The 22,060-nt window shown below is 43.9% G+C and overlaps 1 protein-coding gene across 22 annotated transcripts in view; it reads right to left on the bottom strand.

The window, feature by feature from the left end:
• Nucleotides 1–22,060, bottom strand: part of CSMD2 (CUB and Sushi multiple domains 2) — a 337,680-nt gene that overhangs the window by 175,053 nt on the left and 140,567 nt on the right. For 21 of the 22 annotated variants that reach the window (XR_013941772.1, XM_080566779.1, XM_080566782.1 and 18 more), the window contains one exon: nt 26–138. The exons of the other annotated variant lie outside the window; for it this stretch is intronic. Coding sequence is in view for 20 of the 21 variants with exons in the window: in XM_080566779.1 (XP_080422905.1) it covers nt 26–138 (113 nt within the window). In the remaining variant the exon portion in view is untranslated. The remainder of the gene's footprint in view (nt 1–25; nt 139–22,060) is intronic. 22 annotated transcript variants of the gene reach the window in all.

Raw genomic sequence — 22,060 nt, forward strand, 5'->3', positions numbered from 1 at the left:
CGCAAACAGGGCAGTAAGCATTTACCTTGATACTGGGCGCTGAACCCCTTCTGCCTGTGGTTGCCATCTGATGTGAAGTGAAGCCGCAGCCAATTTTTACTGCTGATAACCGGGGCCGGCAGATTCATCCCAGTAAACCTGCAAGAAACCAACCCGTAACAGCCAAATGTTATTTGGACTGTGAATTGCACCAAACCCACCTCTCCTTCCACAGTCAATCCTCCTCCTACATGAATATCAGAGATCCTGAACGTGTTCCACGTGCTCAAAGCAAGCACCCCATACAAAAGAAAAATCAGATGAGAACGCTCAATTTTCATTCACCCCCAAAGCCCAGTGGCGTGTGCGAGTCCTCCCAGCTGCAGCGAGCACCCTGGGGAGGGAGCTGAGGAAGATGCAGCCCTTCCCCAGGCCCGGCTAGCAGGGGAGTGGGGCCGGGAAGCCCTTAAGCCCTTTCGGGAGGCACCTATAGCAGCACCCGCTGCAGCTGGACACTCCGGCACCACAAGGAAGAGCGGAAGGAAGAGAACCCCACTGAACTAGAGGAGCTCCGCACGTTCCTCCAGAGCAGCAGTGCTTTCGTAACTGTCACCTGTTGTTATCTTATTGATATCACCCTGAAATCACAAAATCATCTCGGGGGCATACCACACCTAAAGCAAGCAAGGTGAGCTCGGCTCTCAAGCTCATTCAGTTCCTGTCTTCATGTCTGGGTAACTCTTCTTTAAAAGAATAAAGTTTATTTTAACTGAGGGAGATAAAGCATCGCAAGAACAATTTTCTTTTACTGGGAACAGGCAGCAAGAAGCAATGATTTATGATCTATCCCAACCTGGAGAAGATTATAACCATCAAACATGAGGTGGAAAGCTCCACAGCCCTTTATCAGTCCTTCAACAACTTTTTTCTTCGTACCACTTTATACCTCTTTAAAAAAAATACTGTTTGCTTTATTAAACTTTAGGCCATAATTCCTGGTTGAGTTGTCACATGCCAAGCCTTAGTACGGAACAATGTTTACCTAAGTCACAGCACCCTTGAATTGAGCTACATAACGTTAACATTAACCACGGTGAGGTGAACAACGCTACCATGGCAAAAGCTATTATGGAATCCTATTATTGTTACCTAAAGCCCATTTGATTTTTTTAATCGCAGACTGTCACTTATTTAAAACAATATTAGCACTTCAATGTCTGTGCTTTTTTTAGATGAAGGTAAAAGTATACCGTATATCTATTAGATTCAGAAGGATACTTGCATTTTTAATATAACTACCCAATTTCAAGAGTAGAACTGAAGCCTAGAAAGTATTTTAAAAAGTCCTTCACTCACCTAACACTTCCAAAGGTACTCTAAATTTTTTCTAAGGCAAACAGCAGGGAACCAGGCTGATACTTGGCAGCTTATTTATTAATGGCAGATGAACTGCAGCGTAATCCTGCTCCGCTCGCTAATGAAGCAGCGGAGATGATTACGCTGCATAACTAATGCACCTCTGCCACCTACAGTACAGACTAAACCACGTATTATCTTGGAGGGTTAAGCTGAATTCTGAGTAATTATGAAGCATGACTGAAAACATTCTTTACGCTATAAAATTGTTTAAGATTGTTGCTGAACATTTCTCTATTGATATTTTTGTGCCAATTTTGTCGACCCTTCTGAGATACCAGGTCTTCCAAAAATGATTGTTATATGGCATTTTTCCATCCTTGCTTAACTCAAAGTTAGCTGAAACCATTTTGATTTGATACTTTTTCAAATAACTAAGTTCCAACAAACACATTTTGGGCTGAGATCAAACATGGGATGTCTAAAACCAATTCTGAGAAAGTTACCACGGCTGGTTGTTATGACAACATCTTTAAACTTAATACTCTTAGCCCCAAAGACTATTTTATTATTTGGAATCAATAGTCAAACTTCTCATGAAGAATCTTTAGGTATGCAGAGCCAAATTTTGCTTTCATAACTGTGCAGAGCTGAGTAATTCGATTGCCTGATGTAAGAACTAGAGAAGAATAAAGTTAACCTGCCTGAATGCTGCAGAATTTCACCCTCCTCTTCCCCCACCCCATTTTTAATACGTATCCTTTCGAGAAGTGGATTCTGCAGCCTGCTGACTAGTGGTTTACTTACACATACACTTACTTTTACATACATGAATTGTCTGCTATTAACTTCCAAGAATCCTGCATACATAAAGTGAAACGCTAGAATTCCACCAGCTGAGTGAATAAACACGTTGAAAACCAGTTAGAAAAATTAATATACAGTACTACTTGCTACCTTTGCAATACCATAAAAAAAAAGTTTATGAAAGTAAAAGCAGAAATATAGAAAAATAACCAGTCATAACCACAAGTGTTTTGCACTGCTGTAAAGTATTATAGAAGATTTAGGGTGAGGGACAATGGCTCCCTGAATTTCCTGCGTGGAAGTTCATCAGCACCATATGTCATTTGCTTAAGACGTTAACAGCTTTTTGAAAGAACTAAATCAGCCAAGAAATCACTATCGGGTCCTCATTTCCATACACACCACTGCTCAAACTCTCAGCACACAAAAAGACTGTATTCTCCAGGGCTCTAGCTGAACAGACTCCCTCTTCTCACTTTTATCTCCCTATTCCTTTTATTTCTGAAGTTAAGCAGCTCATTGTTAACGTCAGGTTGCAGGATTTGGAGCTATTTTAGATCCCAAATGCTGCTGGCCATTGGCATCCAACTGGGATTTTGCACTGAAGCAGCACTGGAGCACCAGCTGAGACACACCAACAGCGATGGCAAGGAGGAACAAAGCAGCTGCTGCCTTTTTACACGTCTCAGGCTAAGAACAGAGCCCCAGCAGGGCTGCTTTGGCTGGGTACCCCATGGAAGTGTCCAGGATGGATGCATGGTACAGCACCATGCACCACAGGAAAAGCACCAACAGTTTTGTTTTATTTTTTTTGGGGGGGAACCCTCCCAAAGAACAAAGCAAACAAACCACTGCGGTGGGCTGACCCACCCAACATCAAATCCCCACCTCAGACACAGGTTGCTTCACCCGAGCAGCTCCATCTGGCACTCGGGGCTATGGAGGAGAAAAAACCACAGTGCTGCAGGAGGGAACATGCTGGAAGGCGCAAGCTGTAATCCCAGGGCTGCAGCTTCTCCTGCTTCACGTTATCCAGGCAGCAGGCAAGCCACCGTCACGCAGCCAGACCAAAAGCATCCCCATCTCCCACCTTTTCCTCAGCTGCTGCTGCTACTGGGTCTGCAGGTGCACAATGGCAGAAAGAAGGGCTCATTCCCAATGAAATCATGCTGCCAGCACCAGACCGGATAGGTCAGGGATGAAATGTTCTGATGGGTAAGAAACCAAATGGCTACAGCTACGCTTTTAATAGAAAACATCGTGCTCACCTGCAGTTAACTACTACCTTCTCACTATAAGGCTCCCACAGGTTTGAAATAATCGCTAGGAAGCATTAATGGTTAATTGATAATGGAATATTTAATTACAGATAAACACAGTTGATCTGAAGCAGCTGCGTGGTCCTTGAATGCAAATGCCCTGGCTGCTGTTGCTGAATCTCAGATGAAATGGGAAGGATGCTCAGCAGGCAAGAGCCAACAGCAATCACTAAAAGCAGAGAAAACACCCCAAGTGTCCTGCATGAGCCACCACCGACTTTTCTGTGCATAGGGGTAACGCCAGTCAGCACCCGCTAGCACTGCTAAACCAGCAGGCAAAGTGACAGCAACCCGAAACAAAAAGGCACACGGTAAAGGCTAAAACAATCTCTTGGCGAGGACGCTGATTGTACTGTGACACGGAGCACATGATGTTTATACCTCCAGCTTTTCAAGGTCACGTTATTTTTGTTTTATAAACCCAGCGCTGCCTTGTTGTCTTCAATAAGCAGGAAATACATCACAGAGAGTTTAAAATGCCCAGAGCTAATTAAAAGCTGAAACTTCTTTCCGCATTCCCCAACACACTTCTGTGCTACATTAAGTAGCTGAAGTTTCAACACCTACCATTAGCCCAGTAAATGATTGGATTTCTAATAGAGGGGCTTTTATTCACATGACTCATTGGACTATTTTTGACCTCTGCTACTTCACTTTTCAGTATTCCAGGGTTTTGTGTCTGTTTTTTAAAAGTCTATTAGTAATTTGCAAAAACTTTTCAAGCCTCTCCATGTCCATTTCCTCTTCCTCCTCCCCTTCCCTGCTGCCATCGTCAGGAGATATGAATCACTGGATTAAATATGCAGCTTCCTGAATATGACAACATGTTAACTGGAAATCTGGGCTCTGGGATGACTAACTAGCAATGTAAGAATTGGTGGTGGCTTGTTTTTTAAAGTAAAATCAATAACCATTACTGACTGATGGGAACTCAGTACCCATTCTATATTAAATATCGTCTCAATTCAGGAGTCACTTGGAGAAAGAAATGAACTGAGCTTGCCCCCAGGAGCAGCCTCCACAGCCGTGCCTGAGCCTGCAAATACAAACAGCTCTCTGGAGGCAACCAGAGGCAAAGGAGGTTGGACAATGAACAAGCTCGTTTCAGCCCTGGCTTCAGTCTCGTCCCCCACTGACCATGTTTTTGGACACTGGCTTGTCCTCTACCTATAGAAGGCCCTTGAAATCACAATTTACCATTTGAACCACATGAATACTTCGCATGAGAAAGAATCTGTTAAGATATGCCTAAGATACTGTAAGATACTGATTAAAGCTGATCAAATTTGAAGGGTCCTCAACACCAATGTCAAGCAACCAGCGCAGAGAAACCAGTGCTCAGAAAGCACAGGAACTCCTGTAACCGCTTGAAGAGCATTTACCCGCCCCAGGAAAAACTCAATGGCAGCGAGGATTTAGAAATAATGTGTTTCTTCATAGCTAAGCCTGATTTTTTCTTCCCTCCCGCAATTTAAGCTCATCCTATGCACAGCGCATAGAGAACAGATTTTAGCTTTTTATGTCAGTCCTTTGTGATACAGGCAACGAAAGGCACGTTCCCAGCACACACGGGGAGCTTTGAGGACAGCAGGCTCCGGGCTCCCCACAGGAGCTGATCTCACCAGGTAAATACCCAGAACAGGGAGAACAGAGAGCTTCTGACTTGCTCCTGTGCAGACAGCAGGCTTTGAACATGAACAACCATTTTAATCTTAGCTCTTCTCTGAATAAGCAGGGAAAAAAGCTGCCCTAGGAGCACTTGGGTCATTCTGTGGTTGAACGAGGTCGGTGGAACAGTTTATTTACGCACATTTGTGATCAGGCTGCAAGTCCCAGCTGTTTGTTCCATCAGCATGGCAGAGGAGGACTACGGTAGGAGAGGCCCGGCAGAAGACAAGAGTTCACGTTGTGATCACAGGTTTTAAATGAACTAGAGAGAAATATGGGCATGCCAGGCACTGCTCTCAGGTTCCAAGCAGATTAATCTGCTGCAGATACGTGCATGGTACGCTACATGAAGCTTTCCTTCTGCTGTACCAGGTACTAGATCTGCTTAAATTTCAGACCATATTAAATTCTGGGGGGAAAAAGAACAAACAAAAACCAACACAGATACTCAGCAATAACTTCCAACATACTCCATAACCTTTTTTTTTTTCTTCCTAGCAGGTATTTGTGACTTCATTATTCCTTTTCAAACCGAAACCCCTGCAGAATGTACAGATTTTCCAAATTTCACTCTTCCCTTGTACTTTGTTGAGACAGCTCCTAATCCTCACCCTGTCCCTGCCCCCCCCCCCCCCCCGCACGCTGGCTGCAAGTTTAGATGGCCTGTCAAAAAAGCACCTCTCAAGCACCAGGTTCTGAGAGTTTTACCAATTTTATCCCAAAGGGCTTCCAACATTTTTAATGTAAGCTCCAAGGCATTTTATTCTTAAGTGAAATTGAAACCGCCAAGTTAAACGCAGCTCCTGCGATTCTCCTTTATTGCATAATACAGGAAGGTTAATGGTATCAAAGCTCTTCTTTTGAGCAAAAGCAGTGAAGTGTGGTTTTCTCAACTATTTTCTTTATTTCTTCTTTCACTCTTGTATTTCACATTGGAATCCAGCATTAAATATTTATACCACTCAGTCATCCATTCCTCCCTTGGCGCAATTAGTATTATTGTACATGGATGGCAATGATTAATCTGCATTCACGCACCATTATCTATTTACAATCCCAATTCCGGCTTTAATTTGGTTCCACATGGAGAGAAAGAAAGAAAAAGAAAAATCAATAAAATGTCAGAAAGTGAGTTAGAGCACTAGAATAGTAGAAGGAGATATTTGCAGGCAGAAGATCCAATTTGAACTACCCTGAAATTTTATAAGTATGAATTTGACCACAGTACTTCCTACAGAACCCAAACGCAGCGAGCAGTTCATTGTGCAGATGCTATACAAACCGACTGTAAGAAAGCCTGAAGTCAAAGGTCACAACTGGAGTTAGGAACTCTACTTGAAATCCCATTACATCGAGTGCATTATTTGGAGAGAATGAATTTAAGCATGAACTTGAAGGCACACACAAGCCCCGGTGCTATTCAGAATCAGGATGTAGCCAGACACCATCTTAAATAAGCCCAAACAGATAAAAGACAAGGAAACAACTTTAGTGGCAGTAGTAGTACTGCCTTATGTTTTAGCAGGGACCAGGCTGAGCCTGAGAGGGGTGCTCGCATTTCCAAGGTCACACCAACATTATCGCAGGATGGGGAGTTGAGCTCTGAGGTTTTAAGATTCGGAAAAAAAGCTTTTCTGACTGACAGGACATGGAATACCTGGCACCTCTGACACCTTCGTGGGACTTTGACTCAGCAACGGCCACGTCAGACACGAGCAATACGCGACTGGGGAAGGCTCGGAGTCATTCTGCTGGTCTCCGTGTCTCTCCTCTCCCAACCCCAAACCTCTGCATCTCAGAGGTACCTGGAATTAATCGTTCCAGCCGTTCAGGATCCCATCCAAGCGCTGCTGAGACACACCTTGTGTGCTCGGGGCACAGAGCTGGCACCAGCTGAGCCCCGGCCCCCAGAGCGCGGCCTAGTCGCAGCCAGCAGCTTCCTCACAGCCACAGCCCCTGGGGCTCCATCGCATGGCAGCACTGGGACTCTGGGGATTCATTCTTCCTTTCAGTACGACTCGGGGGCATATTGCTGAAGATATTCATAGCTGTGCATTATTATTCACTTCACCCGTATTTTTAACTTTTCATCCAACCCTCTGCTCATATTATCATGAGAGGTGAAGTACCATCAATTTTGAGCATCTTATTTAGCATGCCTGCTCTCTTAAACAAAGTATACTTAAGCACCTCTACACCTCATTTTTTGGTGGCAAGAGACATCTCAGCACAATGGACTTTTACAAGGAAAATGAATAATTAGATCAAGTTATTGTTCCTCACTAAATGCTCTAGGGGATGGAAAGAATACACCTGCATCTTAATGAAAGAAGCCTGCCGATTCGGATTCCACCTGATTCTTAGTTCCTGGATGCAGCTCTAGGGCTAAATTCCCCTCCTGATTTAACTAGGTCACAGCACTTTTGACCTCAAATACTCTGCCACCTGCCTGTTTTCTCTCAGCAGAGCTGCACAGATCTTTTAACAACAGAATTCAGATTCAGCTCCGAGAGCAACAAATTTCTCCCAAAGCCTTCCAGTTGTGATATCTGCCTCTACCACCTCCAAAACCAGTAATGGAAATGAAATCTCATTAGTTTATCACTCAGCTTGCTTACTCTTTTTCCTCCCACCCCCATTCCATCTAAAGATGAAAGCATTTCCGTGCAGCAGCAAACCATCAGTCACTGACATCAACCTTAATTAATGCCTGCTCCCAGATAAATTTGCTGGCTAAAAGCAAATCAATACTTTTTTTTGCAGGAGCCTTTACACTGAAGTTTTCTAAATTCTTCATTTTTTTTAAGTGACATTCCTCAGCTCATCTTTAAAAGAGTGTAAACCAAAACCTTGGCTGATACAAGTCAACGTGGCTCCATTGGAGACAACAGAGCCAAACTAATTTGCACTGTGCAGGGGATCTGACAATCTAATTTCTCTGCTGTTTTCCTTAACCTATGAAATGCTTCAAAATTATTTCAGTCTCATTAGTCTGAATTCTCTTGGATCTCCATGCTAGATTAATTATGGTCACTTAATGAAAGAATCCATTAGTCCACATGCATTTCTGAAGCTGTCACAATGGAGCAATTCAACAGATAAGATGGTCTCTGAGGAATTCTTATTAAGCGAACCAGTATTTATGCGCACACCTCCCTACTACACATAACTGGTTTCTTACATTTACACAGAGAATTACATACATATATGTACACATGCATGCATATATAAGCATGCATTAAATATTAAAAAAGTAAATGGCTTAGCTTGTAGGTAAATACTTAGTTTTCAAGGCATTAACAGAGTTTAGATTTGCATTTTTGGAATAAAATCCACTTCAACCTGAAGGCATAATTTGACACGCCACTTACGACAGCAATGAGCAAAATGCAGATGGTGCATAAAGGTAATTGTAAAGTAGTCAAGCTGGCCATGAACAGAGAGTCTGTCTCCATCGTAATGCAGCTAAAGCCACATTCCTGCTTCAATTGCAAAGCACTGCCGAGTGGGACAGAGTCTGGATGTGGGCCTTTTGCTGTGCACCAACAACTGGGGAGCCGCATCCCAGGGCATGAAAAGCTCCCACTCTGTTGATACAGATCCTTCGGGGTAGGTCACTACCAAAAGCTATTAGAAAGGCTCTTCCTCCCACAGAGGACACGTTTCAGGGACTGAACAGCACTGCTAACGGGGAGTTTGCAGACTTCTTGCAAAAGGAAAAAGAAGGGCCAATTTCCCCCGACTCAAGTAAAAGGGACCTCAATGCAGCCACCCTCACTACAAACTGATTCAGTAGAATGGAAGTCAACTGACAGAACAAATGTGTTTGTTTATGGCTCAGGAAAGCAAGACTGCAAGAGCGCAAACCCATCAACTATGATGGCAGGTACCGGAATAGGAGACCATATTGCTGAAACGGACGCATTTTATTACGTGAAAGTACTTACCATAATACTTCTACTACAGAAACAGCATTTGGCTCCAGTCATACCAAAAGAAAGGTAACAAACATGATTATATTTATTCTATTCAGGAGAAAACAAACACTAATTCAACATAACAGAAGAACAGCTAATGCAATTGAAGCTTACTAATGCCGCATTGCAAATCCCCCAAAGAAATCTGCTACAGCTTTATTACAATTTCCTATAAACCCTTTCTGCCTTATTATCAGTGCTACAGAGATTGTTTTTCTCAGTGCAGGCAGAGTTAGATGTGTTGATAGCAAGAGACACTATTTATTACTTGATAAATAGCAACCGTTTCCATCACTGCAAGCACAGATATACTCACGTCTTTGTCAGTCTAACAATGCACTTAAGTTCCATTAAATTTGGACTCTCTATTGACAGATTAGGCTGGAAAGACATGGGGCATGTTTGCACAACAGTCAGCCCACAAAATTCTGAGGACTGAGCCCAAGAAGTTGAAAGATTATTCAACTTTTAGCCTCTCGGTTTTCCAGCACACCAGCTGCAGAAGTTGCTTCCTTTGGGAACTGGTGCACAATCAGGTCAAGTCACCTTTGCTTTTAAATTCATAAAACTCTGAACTGATACTGCCTTCCACTGCCTAACGTTACGACGTCGCATTAAAAATTGAAGATGCCAAGCTTCAGATACAACTGGAGTCTAGGCTGGAGCTCAACCACATTTGGACCAGACACAAAATTGAGTTTGTTTCTTGTTTTTGTAGTTTCTACAAAGGCTCTTCTGCAACATAACAAAGAGTCCCAGAAACCAGGAGAAAACAAGACTTGCAAACTGAAGCTTCGGTAACTGACAGCTCTATGAAGACATGCTAGAATTACAGCAGTCTTGGCTGTAGAAATTACAACAAAATGCAAAGCAGCCTCAGGATGAAGAAAGTAATCAGAAATAGCAAGTTGTCTGAGCAAAGACTATTTTCTGGCTCCACATTTACCACAGTAGGATTTGAATGTGACTGGAGTTTCTACACAGGACTGCAACTTAATGCTGATAATAAATAATGGCACACAACTGCGCCAACTGCAGAAAATACATCTTTACAGGCACAGCACTTCCATTTCCCTTTTAAAGATGAAGGGAACTGATGGGCTGTGTAACAAGGTGAGATGGTAAAGCCTCCAGAGGAAGGTGTAAGCCAGGTCTAATGGCTCCTGCCTCCGGGCAAAAGTCTGAACTAATCAAGTGATGAACGGCCCCTGGGTGCCAGCGCTCCTGCAGCTGCTCAGGACCCCGGCTGCCCCCGGGGTACCGGCCCAATGGGCGCTGATTGATGGCAGCAGCACCAAAGCTTTGGGAACAGCGTGTCCTGTTCCCTTTTCCCCTCCTCATCAAATCACAAGGGGCTGAAAGTTTCATTTATTTTTATTTTCATCATTTTGAAGTGTACATGAACTCGGAACGATGGCAACGTGCCTCGTGGCCAGAAGTCACAGCCTACGTAGGTTGTTTATAGGGTGCTCAACTCTTACAGCCCCATGCACTTGTGGCCCTTGCTTAGCCCCTGGAGGAGTGCTGCTCTGTTCCAGAAAGCGTATAGAAAACTGGAACAGGGATCCATCATTACTGTACATCTGGGTGCTTACATAAAAGGGACTACATTTCCAGTCCTTTTAGCAGACAACAGTTTTGAACTATCACGGTCAAGACTGTTTTACTTTGTAACTTCCAACTGCAGTAGGGTGACAGTGAGACTACAATTTCTGTTGAAAAGGGCTTAGTGGAACCATCTGCTTATTTACTCTAGATATTAATTTAGCATGAAGTCCAAAACTGAAGAAAAGCTGCATAATGGCTTCAAGCCAAATCCACAGAAGCCACTTGGTCGTTAAATTCCAACCTCAAAGCTGCTCTAAACACTTCAAGCAAGAGCCTTCGTGCATCCTCCCTGTAGAGAGCACCAAGTGCAGAAGCATGGTGGGACAGGGCAGTGCTCTCAGCAAGTTCCAGCATTCAGCATCAACCCCGAGTGCCAGCAACTGGCGACCTAATGGTAAACCATGGAATCTTGCTCAAAATCTAACCTCAGGATCTATTTTGCAATAATACCTAGACCTGCAATATAATTTGACTTTATAAAACATTTTAAGGTACCATTTCCATCAGCTTCAGCAGTTTTTTGACCAGACTGCAGATCTGTATTGCAAGCATTGTGCTTTACAGTCCAGAGACAAAAATGAGATTTTATCCCTGCTCACGCGCTACGGCACTGCAGAGCTGGCTGAGAACAAGCTGGAGTCTGTTCCACCACGTAAATCAGCCGTGTCTCCGTGTGGAACAGCAGACCAAAACCCATCCCTCATTTACACTCGGCACCACAGGATCACACACCAAGGCCAGGAAGTATGGATAACATCCTCAGCCTCCTTCAAAGTGGTGTGCAGTCCATTTTTCTCTTGAACATCGCTGTTTGACAGTGATTCAACATGGCTAGTTAGCAGCCTCTTCCGTTGCTTAAAAAATACCATGACAGGTATGGAGTAGTTTCTTGTCGTACCCTCCAGCTAACCACCAAGAGAAAGTAGTTTCCCTTCCTCCTTGGTAGAGCCATGCATGTTTATATAGTGACTGTGTCTGCCTTCATCATCTTTTACATTCATCTCCATGGCAATTTTCTTTTCTAGGCATTGTTAGCTGCCTTTCTGGGAATTTATTTCCAATCTTATATTTATTCAGAACTGGCATTGCCCCTGCATGCAACAGCTGCTGGAAAATTATATATATCCCATTAACAAACAATACAACTGTGCTGAAAAATACGACCACAAAGCTTGAAGAGGTTTTCTGAAAAGTAAAATTTTATTTATTTTAAATGTAAACCCTCCAGTTCCTGAATACAAACCGATTCTAGATAGAAAAGGAAAAGGTTATGCTTTTTTTTTTTCAGAAAGGTACTTTGGTGGACGGACAAGGTAAAATCCAGGACACCTGCAAAGCTGCTGCACCACTTTCTCATATTGGTGCATCGCTCCTATCAAACCCTTCCATATGTGCTCAACTTTTGTTCAGAATGAGCAGAACCCTTCCCATTAAGCGTTGCTTCCACTCCCTCTTTCCTGAGCATGCTCTCATGCCAGGACTAATGGGCAAGAGAGGAAGAAACCTTGGGACTCACCACCACCAGTTACACCACAGGACTTCCCATGCAGGCAGTGCCAGGCTCATTCACAGTGATTGAGGCTTGTTGTTATCCTTTAAACTGAAACCAAAAACCCCACTGCTTTATAGATCCATAGAAGCAAACACGACTTTGGGATCCTGACAGCCATTTCCATTCGTCAGGAACCTAAGCCTTCCAGAATAGCAATTCTGAGTTACAAAATTCACTTCTGTGCTACCAGCTGCCAAACCTAAGCTTTAAAAATATTTAACTTGGTATTGGACCCTTGCATCAAACTCCGCTCAGTAAAAATACCTTCTACCAGATATCAAAAGAACAATGCCCTAGACATTAGGCACTACAAGGAGGTCAAATGAAAGCAGGTCCATGAACAGCAACCAGTATTTCAGAGCTCAATCTTATCTTCGCCTCAATGTGCATGGCAGGCACGTTACAAGATGGTGTTGTTCTGGCATCTCAGTTAACAGATGTACAAGAGCAACTTTGCTCTACAGGATGGAATAAAGATGCGCTTGCTTTGCTTCATGCTTAAGGCAGGATGAGAACATCCAGAGATGACTGTGTTGTGTGTGATGATTGTGTTATTTTCCTTCTTAAGTCTGGAAGGGATAAAAATATTCCATACTGCAGCCAACTTGAAAATCACTGGAGCTGGAAAAGAAGCGAGAATCTTCATCTTCCTCCCACTGAACCCATGGCACCTTCCCCTGGCCGCCAGCACAGGCACTGGGCTGTGCAATTCCCTTGTTTCCTACTCCCAGATTGGGAAAACTATAGGATCAGGGAAAGGCACAGAGCTGGCAGAGCAAACACCTGGTCTGCTCCCCAGTCTCCTAAGTAAACCATGCAACTGTCTTCAAATCAAATCTTATCTGTTTAGTATCCAACAGGAACGGAAATGACTCCTGATCTTAGCCAAGCATGGCAGCCTAAGCCATCACCGAACAGTGAGTTACCTACTTCAGGGTCCTATCTGCTCTGCATTTCATACTCATCCGCAGGGTCCCTGGGACCTGAGAGAAGTTGCTCTCATAGTTAGGCAAGGCTCTGGGACTTACAGGGCCAGGACTCAGCTTTTCAGCCACAAGCACCCTGCAAAAATAGGGCAAATCCATTTAATTTGTAAATTTAATGGAAAAATCCTTCCATAGCAGCATATCACTGCCAGACAAAGAGCACGAAGTGCCCTCTCTACACAACAAGAACACGCCACAGTCACAGCCAGAGCCACGGTTAACAGCAGCAACAACACACAAGTTCAGCTACGGCCACAGGTAACCTCAGGAACAGCATCGGTGTAACCCACGCGCTCTAGAAGGCACAATCCAATTAATAACCCTTTTGTCTCACCGAAACCTCTTTTGCACCTTCCTACTAAAAGTGAAACTGCCTCTTGGTCTCCAGCATGAGCCACTGTAATATTTTATGCCTGCAAGAAGGTTGCAGGGGCAGAGGGAGAAAAAGAATTCAATTACCCTCCAAGGTCATTCAAGCAGACTCTCAGTAAATGAGGTTTCCCTGAAGATTCATAAAACTAAAATATACATGTCTTGTATATTAAAGCTTAAAGAAAAAAAGAGATCAAATATTATTAAAGGTCTGAGTGAGAGCTATAAAAGGCATGGAAAAACAGTGTTAAGCCAAACACAGGATCAAATTCAAAAGGAGCAGAACGGAGGAGAAGAAGATACAGATAGGGATTGTTTCCAACGGCGAACGTGTTTACCTCATTAATTTCTGATACTCCCATCCTCCGATCAAGGTGTTTGGGATAGGGCAAAAGTTAAACAAAAACTAGGCACAGTTCCCAGAACGGCAGCCTGGGAGCACTGTATCTTGCGCAGACAGCCCATCAGTAAATCCCTCAGCATTTCGCACAGAAGAGGTCACTATAATTATCGACAGCACCAGCGGGGGAAGCGGGCAAGGTGACACAGGGGGCTGACGGCCGAGAGCCCAGCTCCCCCAGGCTGGTGCTCTTCTCACGTGCAGTCTCCTTAAAAGCCTGGATGTGCTGGGGATAAGACCTCATTCTGGAAGTCACATATACACGCCAATTTATTTGTTCTCATACCTTCCTGTATTTTACACAACAGGCAGAACATTCCTGTCCCACGTTTGTTCAGGGCCCAGAGCTGTAACTACCCACAGACCAGAGCCAGAGAACAGACCAAGTCAACACGCTAATGCTGGGCGTTTCAGGAGCTCCTCACAGATGTCACCAATGCCACCAACTGCATTGACCACTCTGTCCCCTCCATCAGAGCCCAGCACCCCCCTGGTCCAGGCACGAAGGGCTCTCAGCGGCTGCCCTCCAGATTCCTGGCCCCGTCTGCAGGGCAGCCAGCCCCTTCCAGGCCTCCCCCCTTCCCTTTGGAAGGGCAGCGCTGCTGTGGCTCAAAAGTAGGGCTAATAAAAAGGCAGGCAACAAAAAAGATTTTTGTGGGATCACCGAGAGGAGTTTTTATGAGGGAGAGAAGATTCGGTAATGATGATGTTGAAGAAGCAGTCGTTTGTACAGAGTGGTCCCCGTGGTAATTTCTACAGTGACTACAGAAGTATAATATATAGGATTATTGCAAGGAAATCTCTCATAATGAAGCAGATTCTTAACTTGGTTTGACATTGTCATTTTACACTACGCTATTTAATGCGAGACCAGCAAAGTAATAAATACTTATTTTGCCAGGATATCAAAGCCCTGTGAGAGGTGCAATATACTAGTTACAGCAATGAATTGTTAAGCTAGATTCTCATTTTTGCACTGAATACTTCATTGTCCTCATTGCCTCTTCAGAGAGAAAAAGAGTTACCTGCTTAAACCACACCGGAAGGTTTGATATTGCATTCTCTGATAAGTTAATGTTTGAGCTTTACCGTATCTAGTGGCAGACACAAGGAAGCTTCTTCAGCAACATCCAGTCAATGAAGCTATGGAAAAAATAAGACTTGTTTTTCCCCTTTGCTCACCCAAACAGTTTCTTTCCCAGGTCATCATTAACGGCTTCAGCTTTTCCTGTCAAAGGAAAGGTTTTGAAGAGGTCCTTGCAAGATCATGTATATTTACTTAGCAAGCAATTGAATAACTGGAGCAGAAGAGCATAAACCACCCTTAATGGTGAATTATTTAAAAAAATCCATTTTCAAGAGGCTAGTGTAACAAAATAGTTTGCTGTTGAGAGAATTCCAAGCATTCGATCCAAGTAAATAAATGATTGTTTCTGAGGATCAAGCGGTACATTCTCATCAGCAAAGTGTGGACTCCTGTGCCTGCCTCAGAGAGCCAGCACATCTGACAGCAGAGCAGCAACTCCACTTCAGAGATTCCCTCAGTGAAAGCTTTCAGAAAAGGAAAGCACTCATTTAAACTTCTGCCTGCCCGTTTTCTCCCATCTCCTCCATACATTTGCAGTCAGGTTATAACAGGGCTATCAGCAATGCCCGCTGCCTCCTCCGACAAGAGCCCACAGCTCACTGGCTGTGCTCAAAGGCATGAGAAAGGTTTAAAGAAAAAAGCTGTCGATGGACTTGGGTACCATTTTATCACGCAAACCACAGCATTGTAAAAATAATCGCAGCCCTTGAAAATTTGATGTCTGCAGTATTTGATTTGTTGAATCAGCTGTATTTAAGAAAACAATGCAAAAATTACAAAAATCTCCACAATGTGTACAATTCCTATTACAATCTAGATAGTCCATAAGGATGGAGCCCATGGCTACAGGCAGTAAATGACTGCAGGGACACAACCTGTTATGTCCCCAAAGAACTTACATCTCCCAGAGAAAAAGCAAGAAAAGTAGAAGGGAATTACCCAAGGTCACAGAAGTGGACTACAGCAAGCTGTGTAGCAGGAGTAAGCCTACAAATTTTAGAAGTCATTTAACGTACAGAATATACACTACAGCTACACAACAGTCGAGCAAAAAGCAGGGCACTTGTATAAAATACTTTGCTCAGACAAAAGTTTGGAGGAGGGAGAAGGATCAGTTAATTTGGGCTGTTTCCTGCTGTCTGCTTAATATCAATGGATGTAGCTTGTGTCTGTTCTGGAGTTGGACAGCGAGAGTAACAGGGATTTAATTGGCATGAAGCCCACGGCAGCCTCTGCCAGAACAGCTGCTGCCTGTCTGGGAGAAAAGCCATTCTTCTTGCCAGTGTCCTCCAGTACCAGCACACCAAAGACAAACAGCTACGTGGTGCATTTCTTACCTTACAGGCTATCTGAGGACTTAAGGTTAGTAAAACACACGTATGTGTGCACACAGAGGTTAAAGGAGTTCGCTCTACACTTAAACACGTTTAGCATCAACTCTCCCAAGCGACCCCGGCATGGAAAGGGCAGCGGTGCCAAGCAGTGTGCTACTGGAGAGGCTCGGCTGGAGAGGGAGGTGGGCATTGACTGGGGCTTGGGTACTGTGCTTTGGGTGACCTGCTTCTGCTCCAGCTTTGTTTTCTTTTAAATACATACGGTATTACTTCATAGAGCCCCGGATATCTGTAGGTGGAAGTACTAGAAAGAAGGCAGTTGTTATAAACAAAGGAAATATTGTTAGAGTTTGGGGGTCGAGGAATCATTACCAGAGAACTGGAAACACACACGCTATTTTTGTAATTGTACATAAGATGTGCAAAGTAAGAGCAACTTCCTCTATCTGTTGGTATACATCAAACTTCATTATGATAACTCTATTGAAGTGCAGGTGAGTCATTTAATATTTGCTGCGCCACTGTTAAATTGCCAACGACTACAACCGGGAATGGATTTTTACAGCCACGAGATTAAATTATACACCCTCACTTCACTCCCAGAGAGGACACTCTCTGATAAAAGGAAAAGTCTCCAGTAACAATGAATAACAGGTGCATTAAAATAAAAATCAACTAATGGGGGGAGGCTCATTGTCTGTTCTGTTGACAAACGTTACCAAAATATACAATTCAAACCACAGTAGACATGAGAGAGAGGTGATCTCACTATCAAGGAAAAACAGGCAGCATGTTCAATTCAAACAAATGCTATCAAGAAATATTCCTGAGATCAGTACTCCTTGAACCTTTGTTATCTTACCCAACAGCATCTTATCTAGGGATTCGCAGCACTTCAGCATTTACATACAGCATTTAAAATAATTCCTCTAGAATAAACTGCTTATCGTTTTCGTGATGTCCCTTCCCCTCACTTACAAGATGGCTTTGCAGTTTGTCCTTTATTTTTCCCCACATGTAACGCATCTGAGCTGTACTTCATGCAAAGAGAAGCCGTGTCGCGGGTTAGACGAGCAAGAAGCTCATGACAAAGTACGAGCGGAGCGAGGCCCCCAGCTGACAAACCAGAAGCACAGGCAGCCCCAACATCAGGATAAAGTAAATGATGAGCCTCACATCTAAGCACAGCGCCTCACTAGATGATCTTGTTGGCAACCCAGCGAGACAACAGGGAACAGCCACAAACATTTATGATCCCAGTAACCTGTGGAGATGATGTCCTTGGCCGTGCCATCAAGACAATGAGCAGAGTAAAATGGTCTTCCCATGAAGAAAAAGCTTCATAATACTTTCGTCTGGGTATCAGCCAAAAATTCTTCCTCAGGGGACATGAATTCTAGTGGTGCAGGAGATGTTTAATTCCCATTGAAGCCAGCAATGCAGAGCCCGTTTGATAGCAGTCAGTCCATCAGATGAGGGATCTGAAACCAGCCCCGAGCTCATCCTCTGCCAGAGCAGGCAGAGGGCAGAGAAGCAGGAGAGTCCCTGCTACCCAGGCACCCTAGGGTGGTCAAAACCCCCAAAATGCCCCTGCACTGCTTTTAGCCCAAAGCCCAGTTCTCTAGGCAGTATCATGCAGTTACTCTTTAATAGCTTTTTTTTTTTTTTTATGGCATGGAAGGAACTTAATATTGCAATTACTTCATTTAATACCATGTAATGGCTCAACAAGCTTGTCAGCTACCTGCAAAAGAGAAAAGGCAAAGTATGGTATAATTGCACTAAAGTGGAAAACATGAGTAACTACTCATATTAAAAAGGATCAGAAATAAAAAGGCAACATTGTGTGAATTAGAGAGAAAATAAAGCCTTTATGACATGCAGCTGAAGATCTGGCATGGTTTAGCAGCATCTTGAAAACCAGTTCAGCACAAGAGACCATTCTCCTCCCAGTGACCTTAGCTTGCCACAGTCAGGACAATAATGGGGAAACAAGAAAGAAGGAGAAAACGTTGAAAGCGCGCACTCTTCATAGGCATGCAAAGTGGATAAATCGCGTTTCTGTACAGAGTTAGTAGGTCAAGGACAAGGCACCTCCAGAGAGATGGTTTTCCTGTGACTGAGTAAGAGAGGTGGTACGTGGCAGCATCGGTGTCTGCTCTAAAACCAGCACTTGGCTTTTCAGTGGTCTGGCAGCCCAAACTCCCAAAGCAGTGGTTGAACAGCCCCTCTGCAAGGTGCAACCAGACTTTACAGACCTCACAATTTTATGGCAGGAAGGAGGAGACAGGAAAAAAAGCCACCCTTGGTAATAACTTCCCTGATGACCCTCAGTAACATTAAAGGCAAGCATGCCAGCACACAGTTGGAGGTATTGCTAAGGGTAACTACTCCTTACTCCAGCCTGGAAGGGCCCAGAATCAAGTCTCCCAGGCTCTGGACTTGAGTCGTGATGACAACGGCTGGCTGCGCTGTCAGACCGGAGTGACAGCACTTTACCTTCACAGAAGGCGGCAGCAGCAGAAATGGCAAGGATGTGTCTTACTCCCATTTTCTTAGCTGGTTTCTGTCCAGGAAGAAAAGCAGCAGCGTTTGCCACCTCAAAAATAGCTTATGAAGAAGCATTTCACTAAAAGGACCCGCGTGTACACCTCTGCTAAAGAGAGAGCTATTCTGATTAAAATTAAGTCTTTGACCTTAGCTTTATGCAACTGAGATTACTTCTATCTCTACTAAAGGCAAAACATTCACCAAAATATCATCACATTATGAAAGGTAACACACATTACTTCTATTTACCCTGTGGTTTTAAAGATAACATTTACCATGTTGGGTCCTTTTTTTTTTTGCAATCACAAATCTGACTAAGAAAGACTACAAGAGAAGAAGCTTTCAAAAGTATCTTTAGATTCACACTGTATAATTATGAGAAGCGACAAAGATGACAGTGCTGAACCTTTTCCTTTCTTCTGCTCTTCTATAAATGGTAAGCTTTCAGACATTACACAACTTTGCATCTCTCTACATCATACTTTACATAGATCCTATACGCCTTAGCGTGTCTGATCTTTTCAACTGAACTCTCAAATGTCAACATTCATTTACCTTATAATTAACATCATCATGAGCGGTGACATTTTTCTCATCTTCCTGCTTTTTTTGTGTGTCTTGATAGGTTCTGTCAAGGGGCTGTTTTTACTTTCACTTTTTAAAAGAAATAGTAAAAAAATGTTCTTTCAAATTAACAGCCAACATACATTGAAAAGCTTGGTGCTGGTGAGGCAGTAACTTCGAGCAGTGCCGACCTTTGCAGCTTTCTGGCAATGAATGGAAAGCCAGGGCTTCACGTTTTTCAGTATGCGACCCATGTAGTGTCTTTTGGATTTGTTAGTTTCCTGCATTACCTTTTACATTACTCCTTCCAGCATGAAATTTTCACTTACCATGGCAAATTGGAACCAATTTCACACCTTCATCAACACTCATTAACTAATAGGCAGAAAGGTAAGGTCTTGGATGAGTGAGCCAGTCATCTAAGCTGGTGAGGTGTTCTTTTTCTTTTGTTTTTAATGAAGTGTCAGATACTAGAGAAACATTATTATGTATTATATATAAGCTTTATAGATTCTGCTTCTCACTAGCAATCTAAACAGGTCCACAACAAAGATTTTCTTCTGTCTGGACTGATGGCAAAATCTCTTCCCCATAATTAGGTGTCTGCAGTCTCAGGATGCATTTCCAACGACTGCACTGACTAGATAACGACACTAAGCAGGTATTTTAGAACAGCCGCAGGACTCGATCGGATTCAGTTAAGAAAATGGACAAAACGCACTAACAATTTCAGGATACCCTTATGTATACCCAAATGATAAAACAAATAGCCCTATCCCAACCGTTTTGCAGCCCGCCGACTGATCTAAATTCCACCACTCCACAAGGAGACAACACGCTGAATACTCAGCATCGGCACGAAGGGGCTCATTCCCTCATCTCCCATGAATTCTTCAGGAAACCTAGGCACAAGCGGGTAAGGACAGCAACGCTCACCCCCTCCCCACCCCCCCCTTGGAGATGCTGCCGGTTATTAGGCAAAGCACCTTCCACCAGAGACTGACTTTGCAGCCCAACAAAAGGGAGAGGCAGCTTGGAGCAGGTGGTTTACCTTTTAGGTAAACACTGTCTAATGAAAGCAAAGACTGGAAGCGTATTGTGGCACAGAATATCTTGCCTATTCTGCACTTGAATTTCCCTTAGCAAAACACCCGGCAAACTCGATGTACCTTAGTGCATTATCAGGACGAGACATTTTTAAGTTACAGCTCCCTATAAGCTCCTATCAGATAACTCTTTTTCTACCTTTTTGTGATGTTCCTGACTCGTGTATGACAGCAGCGGCAGGGGGTAGCAACAACCTCACAGCCATTCCCAGCTGTAGCCACCTCCCAATGTGCTAAGACGAGTGTGAAACACTCTCCTCATGAGGACGGCGCGTGGAAGAGCAGATGCCTCATGGCAGGGTGTCAAGCTGACTGCAGCCTCTGACGGACAAACCTCTCGCAGGGGACAGGACCAAGGAATGTGAAATCAGGATGAGCACAAGCCTTCTCTGCTGGCTTTCGAAGGCACCACTCCGGCGTGAGGACAGCACACGTGCCCAAAAGGCTTCTGGCTCCACTGATGAACCACAATCCAGTCCCGGTAGGCTCTAAGTTACTGAGCTCCTGTAGGTTTATAAATGCATGCTGTGTACGCTCAACATGCAGCTAAGGAAAGGGTTTCCCCACTAGTCCCCGAAGAGAAGATGAAGGCAGTCACAGCCACAGGAAAGGCTCTGCCCAAACCCGGATGCAAGCGCATCAGAAGGTGGGCATCACTGGGCACTGCTGCCCTCAGATGGTTTGTGCTCAACAATCACTGTTCTACCTGAGGAGCCTCCAGCACAGAGGAAGTTACCGCAATAAAGCTGCTGCGTTACGGCGCCGTACGGCCTGCCAAACCCCAGCACACCTCTCGGCACCGGGGAGGAGCGGGACAGCACCGGCTGGGGCCCCGCACCGGCACCAACGAGGTCGTTCCAGCGCTCCAGCCCCAGGATTCACTTAAACAGAGCCGGCCTGTTTTGATGAATTATGTAGGTAATTCAGGGACATAAGCAAACATTCTGCTGAGTTCAGATTAATGGCCTCAATTCAAAGTGAATTTTATAAATGACCTAAACCAAGTGGGACGCACGCTGTCTCATGTGCATTTTAACACAATGCAGTCCTTAAGGCAATTTCACCGAATATCGTCAATTCCACATTTAAATGAAATTCCTGGGGAAGATCTGGAAAGAACACAGATAAATGAGGCTAAATAAACCAAATCAGGGAAAGAGCAAAAGACTTTTATTTGTAGCTCCTGAACTCTGGGAATTGGGGAATCTGGAAAGTCTCTTAGGCTGAATTATTGAGATAATAAAGCACCTGCTGAAGAGACCTCTAAATGCTGTAATGAAATTATTTCATTGCCCCAGAATAATCACAAATGCAGGTTCTCTTTTGAGAGGAAAAAAAACGGAAGGGAAAGCAGGATAGATAAATGGAATGCAAATCACCCTCTCTGCTCAGAGT

The sequence above is a fragment of the Anser brachyrhynchus genome, assembly GCF_964034855.1.
Source record: "Anser brachyrhynchus genome assembly, chromosome: 24".
Classification (NCBI taxonomy): domain Eukaryota; kingdom Metazoa; phylum Chordata; class Aves; order Anseriformes; family Anatidae; genus Anser; species Anser brachyrhynchus.